At 41.8% G+C, this 16,387-nt stretch overlaps 1 protein-coding gene across 2 annotated transcripts; it reads right to left on the reverse strand.

The window, feature by feature from the left end:
- Positions 1-105: 105 nt before the first annotated feature.
- Positions 106-14,907, reverse strand: LOC124995887 (phosphatidate phosphatase LPIN2-like). 2 transcript variants are annotated; one of them, XM_047568629.1, is made up of 20 exons: positions 14,841-14,907; positions 10,251-10,451; positions 9,305-9,400; positions 8,939-9,216; positions 8,747-8,863; positions 8,525-8,648; positions 7,946-8,417; positions 7,199-7,298; positions 6,546-6,733; positions 5,282-5,375; positions 5,130-5,199; positions 4,942-5,025; positions 4,585-4,664; positions 4,054-4,210; positions 3,462-3,610; positions 2,583-2,669; positions 2,341-2,493; positions 1,954-2,068; positions 1,765-1,868; positions 106-1,676 (listed from the first exon to the last, which is right to left on the reverse strand). In XM_047568629.1, the coding sequence occupies exons 2-20, from the start codon at positions 10,440-10,442 to the stop codon at positions 1,532-1,534; spliced, it is 2,805 nt and encodes a 934-aa protein (XP_047424585.1). In that variant the 5' UTR covers positions 10,443-10,451; positions 14,841-14,907; the 3' UTR covers positions 106-1,531. The 2 variants fall into 2 exon arrangements, with proteins under 2 accessions (XP_047424585.1, XP_047424584.1); XM_047568628.1 differs by lacking the exon at positions 14,841-14,907 and adding an exon at positions 12,077-12,314.
- Between the last annotated feature and the right edge of the window lie 1,480 nt (positions 14,908-16,387).

A 16,387-nucleotide genomic window follows, 5' to 3' on the forward strand; every position in this document is an offset into this window, starting at 1 on the left:
TCACTGATGGTCCTCACAAAGTACTCTCTCCAAGTACACACACACACACACACACACACATCTTTTTGTTGGTGCTAAAATGTACAAAACAAGTTTTAACCACTCTTTCAAATACAATCTTTTTATTTAAGCATCTGTTTTACCTGTATATCGTTACAATACTATCCAGACATTAAATATTCTAACCACGTGTTCAGCGGATCTACAGTTCTGACCCTTTAAAAGTGACAGTTTGTATTTATCGAAACCTCCTCCATAGTTACATCCTAATGTAGACTGGATCACAACAATCTACAGAAAAGAGCAGCAGCAAAGGTTCTTCGTTTTAAAAGTGAACATTAACTTCATAAACCTGTGGAAATACAGTGTGATCTCGTCACACAAGAGTTCGACACTTTCACAGAAAGAATTTTTTACCAACGGCTATTACTGAGCATGAGAAGAATACAAACGAAAACCAGAGGCAAGACATGAACGTGCTGCAGTATTCTCAACGACCTGGCCAGCAAGGACTCAGACTTCATCAAAAATACATTCGACTCCATCTTTAAAAAAAATACTTAACAGCATCTACCTTTCAGAAAGTGATTGTGCAGTTATTAAGTGTGAAAACAATCATGTCATATTTCTTCTTAGTGCAACGTCCTTCAGCTTTGGAGCAAAATACATTAAATATGAACATTACAGAGCGAATAAGGCCTGAAGGAGACGGCTACACAGCTGTTCTAAGGCAGCAAAACAACGCTACAATCAGTCTTTTTCTTTGTTTCTAACTTGCACCGCCCGAATAAGTTCTGAGGCACCATCCGCCCACGTGTACTGTTACAAAAATGTTAAAATGGTCACAACGACAGCAGCTGTGTCGCACTCAAGTCTTCAACTCTAGTCTGTGTGGCTTAAACTTAAACAATACACCATGAAGACATGTTGTGCTTTCGAAAATATGGACTATACATACACAGATCAGGCATAACATTATGACCACCTTGCTAATATTGGTGTCTGGAGACAGAGTATTGTTAGTGGGGGTCTTTGGGTCCTGTGGGTTGACTTGATCAGTTTGGGATCTAGAGAATTTGGAGGCCAGGTCAACACCACCTTGTGCTGTTTTCTTTCTTTTTCTTTTTTTAGTTGTTCTGTTTTTGTGTGTGTCATTGCTATGGGGTGCAGGTGCCTGGTTTGGCCAAGGTGGGTGGTTTTAATGTTGTGGCTGATCTGTGCATATCATTAGCCTAATAGCATTATTGCCTAAATCATATTTGAATGTTTTCAGAAAACAAGAATTTTTTTTTAGCAAGCTTATTGGTATTTTTAATGCTATTTTAACAGTAAGTCAAAAAATGACTTGGGCGATTATGCTATTAGGCTAAAGATATATACAGTATATAATATATACCCTATATCCCAAGACTTTCCATCACAGCAGAACGTGTTGATATCAAATTATCCATAAAGTGACAAAGATTCAGACAAACCAGTGCATGTAATCACGGCGGAAGCTGCTGCTCCACGTTGGTTTCATTTGGAAACGTTACAGCAGCTCCTCAAAGCAGACCTCAGGGATCGGTTGTCTCCAGTAACAGAAGGAGCTGAACTCCGGGCAGCTGAAGGTGGCGCTGTGCTGCGTGTTTCGCAAAGGAAAGACGTGCTCCACCAGCTCGCTCAGCCGGCTGTATCTGCCGAAAACCAGCAGCGACAGAAACAAAACATCAGGATTCCGTCTGGAAGAGAAACAAAGGCTCCAGAGACGGGTTCGCTACTTACGATGTTTTATTGCCTTTGGCCTGTTCCAGGATCAGCTCCCCTCTGGGGTTCACGGTGAATATCCGGCACATAGAAACACCCACTTGCTTGTAGGCAAACACGTCCTGATGTTTAGGGAAAACAGTCATTTCACTTTCTTTATCCGGTGATTAAATACTGAAAGAAAACACTCAAAACTGTTTCACTCACACTTTCTCTGTTTCCGAAGGCGGCGTAGAAGGGCTGTGTGTTTGGGTAAAACAGGTTCTTTATGTCTGTCAGGCATTCGATCTTGAACTTCTCAGGCTTCTTTTCTATGATCTCTCTAATAAAAATGAAAAGGATTTAAGTTAGGTAATGTATAACTTTAAAAATGGCTTTTAAAAGTCCACATCGACTTTAAAGTGTGACCACTGTTGAAATAACGTTTTATTTTAAGCTAAAACCTAAAATCACTATCGTTTCCACTGTGATGTCTCTGTTTGTGCTATGCTGCTGCAAATCTTTGAGGTTGATAAACATCTATTACTCACATCCACCAATGAATCTCAGGTTTATTGTGTCTCATCAAGCAAAAAGAAGAAGAGGGTTTCTTACCGGTGGAAGGCTGAGAAGAGGCTGCTCGGGGAGAGCATGAGCGGCCCCTGAGGCAGCAGAGTCCCTCTGTCGTTCACCCAGTGCAGATAACCTCGGGTCATGTCGGCCATGCCGATGGCTCGGGCTGAACAGTACAGGAACTTGTAACCGTTCCTGCGGGGGTTGAGACAATCACCGGTTAACTCTAACTCGCTCACTGTTTGTATTTAAAGGACAAACAGAATGAGATTATCGTGTCTTACTCGTGAACTGAGTGATAAAGCTTCGCGATGCCCTGGTGAGTCCAGTCTTTACCAAGCTGAGGCAGAATCTGACCAAACACGTCTGACCTGTGGAGAAAATAGGAGAGATGACGATGTGTCTGTTAGTAGATTCTTCTAATCAGAAATCAAACAGCGCCCTATGCTGTATGTTGCCATAAAGAAAATCTAAATAATGACACCAATATAAGCAGTTACTCAGTGTAAGTATCATATCTGTACAAGCCTGGAAGCCAGACCAGAGTTCCCCCATCAAGCTACTGTGTAAAAGGAACTAAATAACTTTAAAGTTAGATGAAGGTATTTGTCACATAATTTGTTGCTGCGATTGGTTGTATCGATTGGACTATCCATCCAACTGAATGCACGTATTCTTTTCCTCTGCATCAGTTGAAACACGGTCCACAATGAAATCCAAATGGCTCCGATAATAACTGAGTACACCAATGCCAGGCTAAATTTAATCATCTCACCAGTATAAAGCTCCATAAATAAGCATATTCTGAATTAACTTCTCTTTTTTTTTTTTACATCTAGGACAAAGCCATGCTTAGCTCCAGTCAATCTAAACTCCAAACTGAACTGAACACTCATAGTTTGAGCAGAGAAGACCAAGTGAAATGTGTGTGTGGTGTGAAGTAAAAGAGGAATGAACTCTGCTCTGCTCTGCTCTACTTTCATCGCTAACCTTGCTACCATGCTAAAACTGATCATGTAAGGGATGTACTGCCAAAACGTTTCAGGTCACACTCCCTAAGTATCGTTCTGAAGGGAACATTGTGTAAAGAACAGTTTAGCCCTATTATGTTCATTTACACCGTCAAACCAAGTATAAAGAAGAGGTGTGAATATTTTCCGTACTTGGTGATGGTGCCATCGATGTCAGAGATGATGACCTTGTCGTCCCAGTTCCACAGGTAGATGGTGCCCTCGCAGCGGCACGTTCCCTGGTACTGAGTGGTGATGCTGAAGGTGACGGCGTTTGGCCCCTCTCTCAGCTTCAGGCTGGCCTGTGCCAGACACGAGACGGCTGGAGTTAATTTAAGCTAATATTATAGGGATGTGGTCACAGTGTCAGAAATTAGACAGCGCTTTGATCAACATGTAGACCTCAGTCACCCTGACATAATATAGAGCCCGCTAGAGGATTGAGGATTAATTGTACTCAACATTGCAAAATAGTGAGGGAATTTCATGGCAAAAACACTCTGAAAACTCACAGAGTACTTTATAACCTGGGACAAATGCAAAGAAATAGTTGAAAATTAGTATTTTAAATTTGTTCACTGAACCTTTTTTTCTTTTTCTTTTGAAGAAGCAAGAGTGGCCTGGACACATAATTTAGTCTGGCCTTTAATTCCTTACAGCCGTCCCGTAGGTTTAGAAAGACGGATGATGAGTTCTGTTCAATTAACCCCACAGCTATGTGACATGAACCCCCCGGTGGTCTTACGATCTGGTCAGACGACAGGCGGAGGGATTTCTTGTACGAGAAGCACGGGGTCGGTGCTGGGCCGTCCGTCTGCACGCGCTCAGTGGGTGTCAGAGCAGGTGCAGCAGAGTTCAGCTCTTTAGTTTCATCATCGCTGGACCACTCTGCAGCTTTCTGCCTGTAGGACAGAGAATATATATGGTATATATATATATAGTCTGAAAGAAAAGTCTGCAAACTGTCAAGGGTTAAGCATGCAGAGTCATTTAAGATCACAAGAGGGCAGCAGAGCTACTTATCTGAAAGATGTTTGTTTATGATGCTTTAATTTGCACTTAAACGTCTAACAATTAAAACTAGAATCTTCTGGTTTAAATAATATTTAATGCTTTTTTGGATTGTTTTACTAAAATTCATAATCCGCAAGATGAGAGCACAGCTCAGTGACTAACATGCTGATCCGCCCTGCGGGAGACATGTTTACCCAACACTGCTTGCGTTGGTGTGCGACTGTAGTGTTGTGAGGAAACCAAAGCGTTGCTGCTGACTCACTGTGTTTCTGGGGCCTGGTGGAGGGCAGGGCTCTCTCTGGTCAGAGACTCCTGTCTCTCCAACTTGGTCTCTGATGACAGCTTAAAAGGGGAAGAAACATTTGTTAGCCATGTGAGACCTGGCAAAGTATCTCGAAATAAAAAAACTGGAGCAGATTAAACGACTCGAGAGAAAGTGTGTTTCATAAGAGAGTGTGATGCAAAACAGTCACGTAATGTTTACTGATGACTTTATGAAACCTGTTCCTCATCTCTCTAGACTCATTTACAATGCAAAGTTACTCAAACTGTACTCGGAGTCCCCGGGGCTTCCGCTATACTTTAGAGATGGAAGTTATTAATTGTTTAGAGTCACAACCTGCTTCGTGCTGCTCTTTCTCCAGAACCACCAGCGTCCAGACTTTTTTGGCATTCTCTCCTTCACCCAGGCTTCTTCTGTAGCCTGACATTCAAATAACACAGTGGTGTATTTATACAGTAGGCTCAATTTATGTACAGTATAAGTATACGCTGCTCACTCTGTCCTCTGTTCAGACAAGAGGTTACCTTAGGCAGGTTCTTCTGGAAAGCTTGCATACAGAGTATCAACGGTGCTGCCAGTGTCCAGTTGTAATACCTGGAAGAAAAAGAAGTTTCTTTAACTTGGATGCACATATTGTTACATCTTACATCGGTACAGTTGTGATGAGTGGCTGCACCTGTTGGCAATTTTGACCACCAGATTGGGGTTGTCGATAATTGCTGGATTCTCTGCAAACTCGTTGTATGTGATGATGTGCTCCAGGAATTTTTCTGGAGGAAAACAAACACAAAAACTTGACTGTAAATTAAGTCGACAACCTCTACTGATAACAAATAAAAAGGGCGGTGCAGGGAAATGTGAGTTAAAAATATAATGCACTTTGCTTGTCACCACTGAAATTCTGCAATATAAAGGTGTATTCCCACCTCCATAACACAAAACAACCATTGGCAATAAGCATGAACAATAGGGACATGTGATATGGGCTAAAAAAGGTATCACAATAAATTTCTGGCGATAATAATAAAATTCACAGTAAAAATATTCTAATTCTAATCCATGTTTTTGACTCAATCTGTCCTGAGAGCTCTAAGATGATACTGACCAGTTATAGTCCAATAAGCTGTTGAACTACAGGTTTAAGTTGTGGAGAAAATTGTAGTGACTTGTGACAAGTCTGAAATGTGAAAACAGCAACATGTCTCAGGTAAAATGCAAAATCCCTTCAGTTCTATCTTTACATCTCTTACTTTGCTTCTTATACAGAATGGACCGACTGAATGTCAATTTACCGTAAGGTGACCTGATTTCTGTAATGAGCAGAAGATAAAAACTAATTTAACGTTGTCGAGATGAAATGAAGAAATGGGGACAATTACGTTTTCATTTATTTTGACATATTTATTCATATTTAAACAGCTATGTCTATAATGTCAATAGCAGCACGTCCGTACCTAACAACATTTTTTTCTTTTTTCTCATTCATAAAATGCTTAAAATCTGGGACATTTTCGGGGACGGCTTTACCCGGAGGACAGGTCATCCAAATTGGGGACTGTCCCCGGAAATCAGGGACGCCTGGTAACCCTAATTTCCCAGAGGATGCGGCTGCTTTCTCCTGACGCATTTGCTGACTCACGTCGTACTCCGGCTTGTGGTTGTACTTCAGGTGGTAATAAACAATAAATTTGTTGTGTTGCTTTCCTTAGCCATTATGTGTGCGGCTACGAAGACGTGGAGTACGTCCCACACGTCTACATCATCAGGTTGTGTTTATCACATTTATCGCGCAATGTCCCATTCCTAATGAGCAACATAACCTTCGTCTCTTTGTTTATAGAAGGAAAAATGCACCCACTGGAATTTGAAGAGGAATACTGAAGCAACATTTGTTGCTTCTCCAATTAATAATATAGCTGATAACAGAGATAATTAATTACCTTTAGAGATCTCCGAGTTCTCACCAACGCCCCCACACAGCGACAGTGTGACGTCTGGCAGGTCACCAGCAGAGTCGGACAGACACTCGGTGCCGCTGTCTGCTGCAGCGCTGCCCACTGACTGAGGCGACTGGGACCCGGAGCGCCGTCCCGTCTCCACCCAGTGTTTAGGAACCTGCTCAGACTCACTGAAACACACACACACAGACCGTTTAGTTTCAGACGCTGGAATCACGATGATTTTTAATAGTGATGTGAGGATCGATACTGAAATATTGATACGTCAGATACCAGGTCTTCAAGCTCTAAAATCAATTCTCAGATCGAAATATCGTGTCCTCTGTTTGGCTTTTCTTTTATTCTATTAGCTCGGCTAATAGGGGTTTTTATGAATTTTGAAATTTGAAATATTGAATTACTGAATTTTACTCAGTATCGGATTTTAAAGGAAATTGGTGGTATTGAACATCACTAATTTTTAAGAGGGATATTTACTTGATTTGCACAGTTGTTTCTGTTATTTTCACTATTTTAGAGGCTCCATTTATAGGTAGGGTTGTAGGCTATGAAGTAATTTTTTGTCATCTACATTATTACGTAATCCAAACTGAAGAAACAGGACTTTTACTCTGAAAGGATTCTCACGTTTGTACCTTTTTGGGAAGTAGCGAGCAGCGACATCAGGTTCAAGTACATTCAAGTCTTCCAGGTAAATATCTTCAGGTCCCTGGTGTTGACTCCTCTTCCTCACACCTTCAGTGAAAGTAAAACAGAAGACGTCTATTTAAATAACTGCTGTCTGTGCCGTGTTTGTTTTTGTACGCTTCTTCTTCATTTTCATTTCTGCATGTGAATGCGGAGACACCCCAGACGCTTTTTCTCAGGCCTGAAAGGAAACCACATCCTTCCTGTTAACATCATTTACATTGAGGCTGGTTGTAGTTCTTCACAGGCACAAATCTGGAGCAAGGTCATACACTATGCCTAACCAGATGGAGAAGAAGAACACTTAAAATATTATCCTCATTTCTTTTTAAGAAGAAGTATCCTTATTCTAAAGCATTTAATCTTACATGGGGGTAGCTATGTATGAAACTGGCAGCTCAGAAATAGAGCAAACATATTTGGGTTTTCTTTTGCTTTTCAAGAAAAATAGACGGATTTAAACGAAAAACCTCCCTTTAAATCAGTCTATTTCTTCTAGGACCTCGCTCTGCACTAAAGTTGCACGAGCAATTTAACCGCCCTTACCCATCCCAATCATTTTCACACAGTCACCACACCAACTTCTGCAGAAACAAACAACTAAATATCTTTAGTCACTTATGCTGACAGTTCCTTCAGTCTAAAACACGTCCTACCAACAGATGCTTTCAGGTTAAGGTAAAAAAGGAAGTTACCCCTCCTCTCTTTGGGTGAGTCGGTGACTTTGGAGGTCCTTGTATCAGGACAAACAGCTGTGGAGTCTCCAGCCTCGGTGCTACCTCTTCTGGCAGCAGAGCCGCTGTCCCTGCGACTGGGCGGTGAGGACGTCCACCTGGCCTTGCGTGTGTTTTTTGCGCTGAGGTCAGAGTTGCTGGGACATGGCTCAGAAGCAAAGCTCCCAGACATTAAATCTGAAAGGTCCGCCTTGGGCTCAGCTACGCTTGTATCGTGACACGTAGCTTCGGGGGGCTGCGGTTTGCAGCTGCACTGATCGGGTTTGATGGTGCGAGGTTCTGGTTTTACAATACTGCAAACAGGATCTGTGGGCATCTGTTCTCCTCTTGACTCGTCCTCCATGGCTTCCGAGCTCAGAATAACCCTGAAATGTGTGTTCTCTGAGGGAGTGATGGTCAACGGCTGTGGCTCTGATTTGTCCTTCCTGTTGACCTGAAAATACAGATATATAACTTCGAGTCTCTGAAGTCTTTATATCATAAAGTATGCAAACTACACTGACGTTCTAAATATCACATGTATAATTTTATGTGCCATACCCTGGTGGATTCTGGAAACTCCCCCCACGTCCACTGCATGTGTGAGTCGGCTCTGAGCATGCTCTCTGTCGGCTTCACCATCAGCTCCGAGTCGCTCTTGGGCGACATGGGCTCGGACAGCTCCCTGATGAAAGCAAAAAAGACACGTTTCCACTGAGTCAGCTCTGTCTGCTTGTATGAACTATGTAAATATTTGAATTGACAGCCTGGAAAGGGTCGTACGTAGTGCAGGGCGACCAGTCTCCATCAGAGAAAGGGTAGCTGTCCCATTCAAGGCTAACAAGAGGGGAATGCTGCCTGTGGTCCTTGCTGTCCTTCGTCGTGGACAGCAGACATGCTCTGATGACAGCAAACGGGTCATTTAACACCGCAGTTACCATGAACTACACGTTTCAAATTGGACAATCTACTCACCGTCCATTGTGTGCATTTTGCTCCTCATCTGAACTGAGCTCACACAGCTCCAGCTCCCCACCTACAGATTGCGTCTGTTCCTCCTTGCGCGGCTCTGCTTTGTGCTTCCTCTTGCGCCTCTTCCTCTTCTTTCCAACTGAGTTGGAGCAAAGCTGGAGGTTTCCAGAGGTCGGATCTTCTGGACTGACGGGTTGACTGAGCTCCACGGTTGACCTGCTTTTCAACAAAGCTTCTTCCGTGGGGATGGGTGAGGTCACCAGATGTGCGGGAACAATCTCCTGGAGGGACAAATTGGTAAATGGCGCAATTTAAGACTTGTCGATCATCGATCATCTTTATTTTCATCATCAAATGTGCAAATCTTACATTGTGCTGCTCTGTCTCCTGGACAAAAAAGGCCTCTCCGTTGTCTCCAAGCTTCATGTGTAGCTCCACAGGTTCTCCATTGATCTCTATATCAATCTGTGGAGTTAGGTAGGAAAGTTGTACACATTGTTCACAATGCTTCACTGTGTTCACAGGTCACCGTGTTCTCCTCAAAAGGCCTCGCATGGACTAATAGGGCTTAACAGAAAAGCACAATATGCACGTGCTGCAGAGAAAACAGGCTCGGCTTCGGAGCATGAATGAAACAAACAGGCTCAAACTTGACTGGCCGAGTGGAATTGGGTTCTTTAAAGAGGTCAACAATTTACAGTGTGAGTGAACTCATTAAACTATGTATTGAAACTCAGCACGGTCTGATGTGAGGCTGAGAAATAGTGCTGGGTTTATCTACAGTGACGAAAATGCTTTGCCTGTAAGTCACATGACTTCCAGGACCATTGTCGTCAACACTTGTGTCAACCACACTCTACTTCCTGCACTGTCTGGCTCATCTGTATGTCAACAACCAGTACGACTCTTCCCTAAGAACAAGAGGCTGAACTGAGCTTTAGTCTTTATATCCCAGTCCTCAGCCTATAAATAGAGAGACTGAGCAATCTCCTCTTGTGGGAAGGAGAGCGTGGATTGGATATTAACGCACATGAGGCTGAGGGAGAGAAGCAGGGCTCTGTTAGAAAAACAGGAAATCTGCTGTGAAGCTCCCTGTTAAGAAATGTTTGGTTCAGTCGCATCTTTTAAAATGTTCCTTTGCAGGAAGAGTGAATCATTATTGTATATACATGCTTTAAAGGGGGCTTCTTGCCATTTTAGCACCTGTCTCTTTAAGTGTCCAGCCCAGTTTCTTCAAAAATGCAACATTCAGAGCAGATTATCGACGGTATTATCACAGACACAAATGTGTAGCTGCAGTTTTTTTTACACTCACCACTTTCTCCCTGGAGCGCAGCACCCCCAGTTTTCCGAAGCGCACGTGGAACGGGGAGCACTGGAACGTCCCATTAGGCTGTCGGACCACAATCACGTCGATGCAGCCCGACAAGGTGGCCTGATTGATTCCTTTATACAGCTCCTTTACTGTCACCAGCACCTGGCCCGCCAGCTGCCCCACATAGTTCATGGTGTCCACCTGTTTAGAAACAAAACTGATGTCAGTTCTAGTTTACCTCCTGATCATGTTGTACTTTTTTTTTTTAGGACAGTGTCCCTGTGGCCAGGCTATTGTTGTTCAGAATAGTCTGAAATGCACGCCCAAAGTGGGTCTGTCCCATTTTCCTCAAAAGAGTCCTGAACGAGTCTTAATCTGGGTCTTTGACTGCAGCAACAAAGCTGCAGAGCAGAGAGGACAGTGTGTCCCCTCAAGGAGGAACACAAAAACGATCAATGGGGACAAATTTAGGCCTATCTGGTTCAATATAACCTGCTGCTCCAGCTCTTTAGAAGCATACACGTCAATGCTTTTTACCGAGTGCTAATGACAAGGCCGTCCCATACAGTCATGGGAGATCTTACAGTTGTCTGTTCACAACGTGGAGGGTAAATATACTATTTCATTCTTTTCAGATCAGGATTAGATGTTAGCTTTGATTATTTCTGGAGAATTGAATTTCTCCACTGAAAGAAGCCAAACCTGTAGTCGTAGAATATTGTTTGTATAATGACAATAGAGAAGGTGCCAGTGAACCACAATGGGACTGTACTGTAGAAAATTATGTAACTTGGTTATGTTATGTTTTTTTTTGTTTTGTTTTGTTTGATATGGACATCACAAATACACTGAGACCAGATGCGAATGAGTCAGTGTCAACAGACAAATCATTTTTGATCCCTTTTGAATTGTGCCACTAATAACGCATCATCAATTCAAAGTATAGTTTTGCAAGGAGAAAGACAGAAAGGGTAGGAAGGTCTGATCGTTCTTTTAGTTCTTTTCTGTGTGCCAGGGTGAATGGCTCTTAGTCGGTAGTTGCAACATATTATGTGACATCAGAGATGTCGGTTTCAAAAAAAAAAAGGAACTTTAAAAGTTTTTAGGGAAAATCTGTAAAATCTGCAATGTAAAATTGAAACTCCAGTCTAGTAATCCAGTTTAGACCAGTGTCTGTGACTAAATTTCTTCCATTCAATATTTAAAGTATAAAATGACTAAAAAAAAAGTGTTATTTGAGACTCATGAAATGAATGAACAGTGACTGTATGTTCACCTGGTTCAACCTGATCGTGGTCATGTTTATCAGAGTGGTGAACTGTGTTTGCCTGGTGTCACATTACACATTCATGTCACATGTTGGGTGTTTCCTAGTTTTCTACACAACACACAAAACCAAAGCCTCAGTATCTGAACTCAAATCCATTTCCAAGGCTTCATCTGCTACAACAAGACGCAGGTTCACTCCTTAGACTATGTCTCATCGCGTGAGCGTCATTGTGTGAGCTCACCTTTCTCAGAACCTCTGGTTACTGCAGTTGACCAAAACACAGTTTTCGATGTAAGCTCAAAATATTTCAGATATGCTCTTTGAAGCATGTCCAAATGTTCCGTGTTTGTGTGGCCCGAGCAATGGCACGGCAGACCTGTATTACAGATTTGTTTTCGGCAGCTGTTTATACAGTTTATACCGATTAAATCAGAACCACATTCTAGCTGAACGGACTTTGAAACCATTCAGTCTCCAAACCAAAAAGAGGGATCACGCGTTTTGTTATAATTAATCAGCACTATGAAGGAAAACGGCTAACATCACCTCAACTCACCAGAGTCCAGGGCGACTTTTGGTCCTGCAGCTCTGCCGGTATCTTCCCTAATAGCTCCATGTTACACAGACAGCATTGAGCTCAACTACGGCCATCTCTCCCCCCTCTGCTCCTGGTCTGTGCCATGCACCACAGCTCCTGTGACCCTTCTACCAGCAGTCTGAGGGAAAATTACCCCAAGCCTTAGCCCTAAAACGCTTACATAATCCATATTAGCGTCACCACCAAACGTCTTTATGAACATGTCAGAACAGCTCGAGGGGACGGTTAAACTTGTCGGTTATTTTTCTGAACAAGAGTTGAATCACTTTGTCAATAAAATGTGAAAACTGACACTGATCAACACACGTCAGAGCATTAACAGCAGGAACTAAACTATATTTGACTTGTAAGGTATAAAAATCAGAGTCGTCCACTGGAAACAATGACCGTCCATCCAATGACTGGATGGTATTTGGTTATTTATTGGTGATAAGGCCGCCATGGTTATTAATGGTAATTTTGTGGCTGTGTATTACACAAGCTGATAGCAGTGCTACTCCGGACGCAGTGTAGCTTTAATAGGCTGTGGATTTACCCTCAGTGAACCACGGCGCATTGTAGCCTGTGAAAGTGCAATGCCTCGTTTAATGAACAAAGCAGAAGTGTCCAGATGAGAGTCATCGGGATGCGATGGCAACTCTGCACAAGCGCGTCTCCCTTTGTCGACTACGGACTCGCTACATGGTCTGCACTGCATAGCGCGACAAAGTGTGTTAAAAACGGATATATCAAGAAGAAAATGAGAACACGCCCTGATTACTAACAGGTCAACTTCAAGGATTAATACAACAATACAGAAACCCAAAAAGAATTATTCAGCTACAGACAAGTTAGCTGATTGTTAGCAAGGATTTTATTTTGGCAAAAGGGAAGTGTTGCTGATGTGGTGGCAGTTGCATGTAAAATAGCCTAAACAACATATCAGTCCACTGCCACCAGGAAAACACTCAGGTGAAGCTCAACCAGAAAATAAACAGATTCGAGCGTGACATACCCACCAGCTGGAGCAACACGTTCTAAATGCTAACAGCATGATGCTGCAGTCTCTCACTGACCAGGAAGTAAGTTGTGGGAATACTTGGGTTTGCATATGACCTCTAAATGTTTCATGTTTCCAGAAGAAAAAATTTAACCTGCATGTGTGCACATGTAATTAAGGTTATAATTAAGTATTTGAACAGTGCTCGGCAACGCTGCACAGGCAAATGTTAAGTATTTGTGCTCGCTCTGGGACATACAATACAGTCAGAAGTTAGGAGACACCTTCTCATTCAATTCAGTGAGAAGGTGTCTCCAAACTTCTGACTGGTAGTATACCTGGTTTGGACATGCATTGTATATTCTTACATGTATCATATCTGATTCGAACACAAAATGCCCAGAAAAAATTAAGCTTAAATTTATACAATTTCAAGTTCTGGGTTTTGAATTATATGTTGATATATTTTGACTTGCTAATAAACTATTTGGTTTTAAAAGTGTCTATGCTAATGTGTTCAATTTGTTAAACAAAGAGTGAGAGGGTTTAGAGAGGTTTAGGGAGAGGGAGAGGTTTTATTCACAAAAACGAGCAAAGACCACTTTCATAAATTCATAAATTGGTGAAAAGGAACTTGAGCTATCACTATAAGGTTTTGTTTCTCCGGTTTCCTGTCTGATCATTACTGGGTTTCATCCTCACACAACCTAATTAAAAGCTTTGTTTTTAAGACCCTTTATGGACCACATTACAAAATGACCCCATGATACAAATCCAGCACAGCCAGTTACTCATCCCCAACACTCTCGCTCTCTCTCTGTCTGTGGGATGACAGGACTTTAAGAGGTGTTAATCCTGTTTACAAGATTAGTACAAAGCTATAGCTTTCCCTGTCTCGGCACGTTTCTCCTGCTCACTACGTCCAAGTGTCCAACGTGATTCTGCGTCAGCGTGAACCACAAGTTTCAGTTTGCACATTAAATGCCGCTATGTTTTCACTCAGCTCACAGGAGTGCATCCTAGCATCATCAACCCAGATTTATTTGAATGTTTTAGTTTTTTTTTTAAATTAATATCTCAGTGGGATGTCTTCAAATGACTTTCTTTTATCTAACAGACACTCCAATACCTACATTTGTTGAAGATACAATAAGATAAAACATAAGATTCAACACTATTATTATTCTAAAAACCTGCCTAGTATCAGCACAGTCACAATATCTTAAAATATGACATGTTTGATGGTATGGTGCATATATGATAAAATACGTTCGTGACACCGTCGAAATCTACACAAAGGGGTTCATATCCACTTGTAGAGTATATGTAATGAAAACCTTTCTAATTTTAGTCAGAAAATCTTTAGTTGTGTAACGTCATTTACGAATTTACAAAATACGAGGCGTTCAGGGACACACGAAAAGGTTTCAATGTTATAAAGAGGTATCTTGGGTGGTAATATATAATTACAATAGCAGTAACGTAGCAAATGCTCCATTTATATGTTCTATACTGTTGATAAGGTGCAAAAAATAGCTGTTACTCAGCGTCAATAGCAAATATCATAATACTTCATAGTCAATATCAAACAGGACACGCGAGTTACAAACAAGCCGCTAAATGACACTTCAAGGGCTCCGCAGTCGCCGTGAAGAGTGACATTAATGCTAATTAAGGAACACATTTTGTCTGTCTTTATTAGTCTGAACGCGCCGAAGAGAAGGAGCGTTTAAATGAACCTACCTGCCGGAGTAGAGGCTCACCGTCACTGGGCTCCTCCGTCAGAGGCTCGACGACTGTGAAGGCAGCACATCACGTGACCCCGCAGCCCGGAGCCCGCACGTGATTACAGAGCAGGAGGATTTGATGAGGTTAATTATTAGTTTATTGTCCATTGTTACAAAAAAATGTAATTAAAATCAAATATATATATAAATATATAATAATATATATATATATAACTACTCGAACCTTTTCTCTTTTAGATTAAATTAGATTTAAACTTTATTGTTATTCCACATGTACAGTTACTGAGCAACAGAATGCAGTTTAACATCTAACCAGAAGTGCAATAAGCAGTAAGTGCATGTAGCATGTACATAGTGTGGTATATAAATGGTATGGTACAGGTTGTTGGGCAGATAAAAAATTAAACTTGTACAATAATTATTCCACAATTATAACTGTTTCAGGTTAGTTGACAGTTAAGTTGACTGGTCAAATACAAAGTATTATGACGACTGACAGGTGATAATCTGGTTCTGATGCCACCTCTCAGTGGGTGGGATGCACTAGGAAGCCAGGAAGTGACCTTTTTTGGGCAAGTGGACAACAGAAATATGATGAATGGTGACAAGTTAGTCAGTGGCTGGAACATGTCATACCAGGATGCAATATGGGAAGAGAGAAAGCCAGCGGAGGAAGTGCGGTTCTTTGGGTCCCTTTGACACATACCACCAAGATGGTTCAAGAAGGGTTTGAGAAACACAACAATGAGTTCAAGGTGTTGTTGTGGCCTCCAGGATCTCCAGACATCAGTCCAATCCAACATCACTGGAGTTTGCTAGAAAAACAAGTCTGATCCATATGGGACTTAAAGGATCTGCTGATAACGTCTTAATGACAGATATCACAGTACACCTTCAGGGGTCTAGAGGAGGACATGCTTCGACAAGTCAGGGTGTTTTGGGGGATTAGTCCGGTGGTCATATGCTCTGTCTACAGCTGCATTTAGGTGAACAAGCCTGATACTTCATGGAATTGAAGTAGGAAAGTTCTCAATGCATTCTGAAAAGGAAATTTATGAGGTCAGCAGAACATGACTCTTAAAGGCAATGTTCCACCAGACTGTCCTACAAATAAATGCATGTAACAGGAACAAATGAAGAGCACTGACCCTGCATGGGAGGGAAGTAGCAACTTTCATTTCCCCACAAAATACCAGCTGAGTAAGTTAGGTTTCCTCATGACTGATTGTTTTACAGAGGAATTTTTAAGACTGAGGAGCTCAAATAACAAAAATTTTGAATTTGTCTTGATAAAATCTATATGTTAATGCACCATTTGTTGCGAAATGCATAAATATGTGCTGCTTTTAATTTGCCCTCAGACACACCAAATTATTACAAGTGATACAATGAAAGCTCAGCATGTGCAAATTCAGTTGAGATACATTAGAAATGTAGATGCGTACTCTACTTGCAGGACCAGCATCTTTACTGGACCTCTACAACTTTCACACTTGTTGATTTGCATTAATTCCGCTCTGTTTCACACCAAGAATTTCTCGT

Source organism: Mugil cephalus, chromosome 18 (assembly GCF_022458985.1).
Source record: "Mugil cephalus isolate CIBA_MC_2020 chromosome 18, CIBA_Mcephalus_1.1, whole genome shotgun sequence".
In the NCBI taxonomy this organism is placed as follows: Eukaryota; Metazoa; Chordata; class Actinopteri; order Mugiliformes; family Mugilidae; genus Mugil; species Mugil cephalus.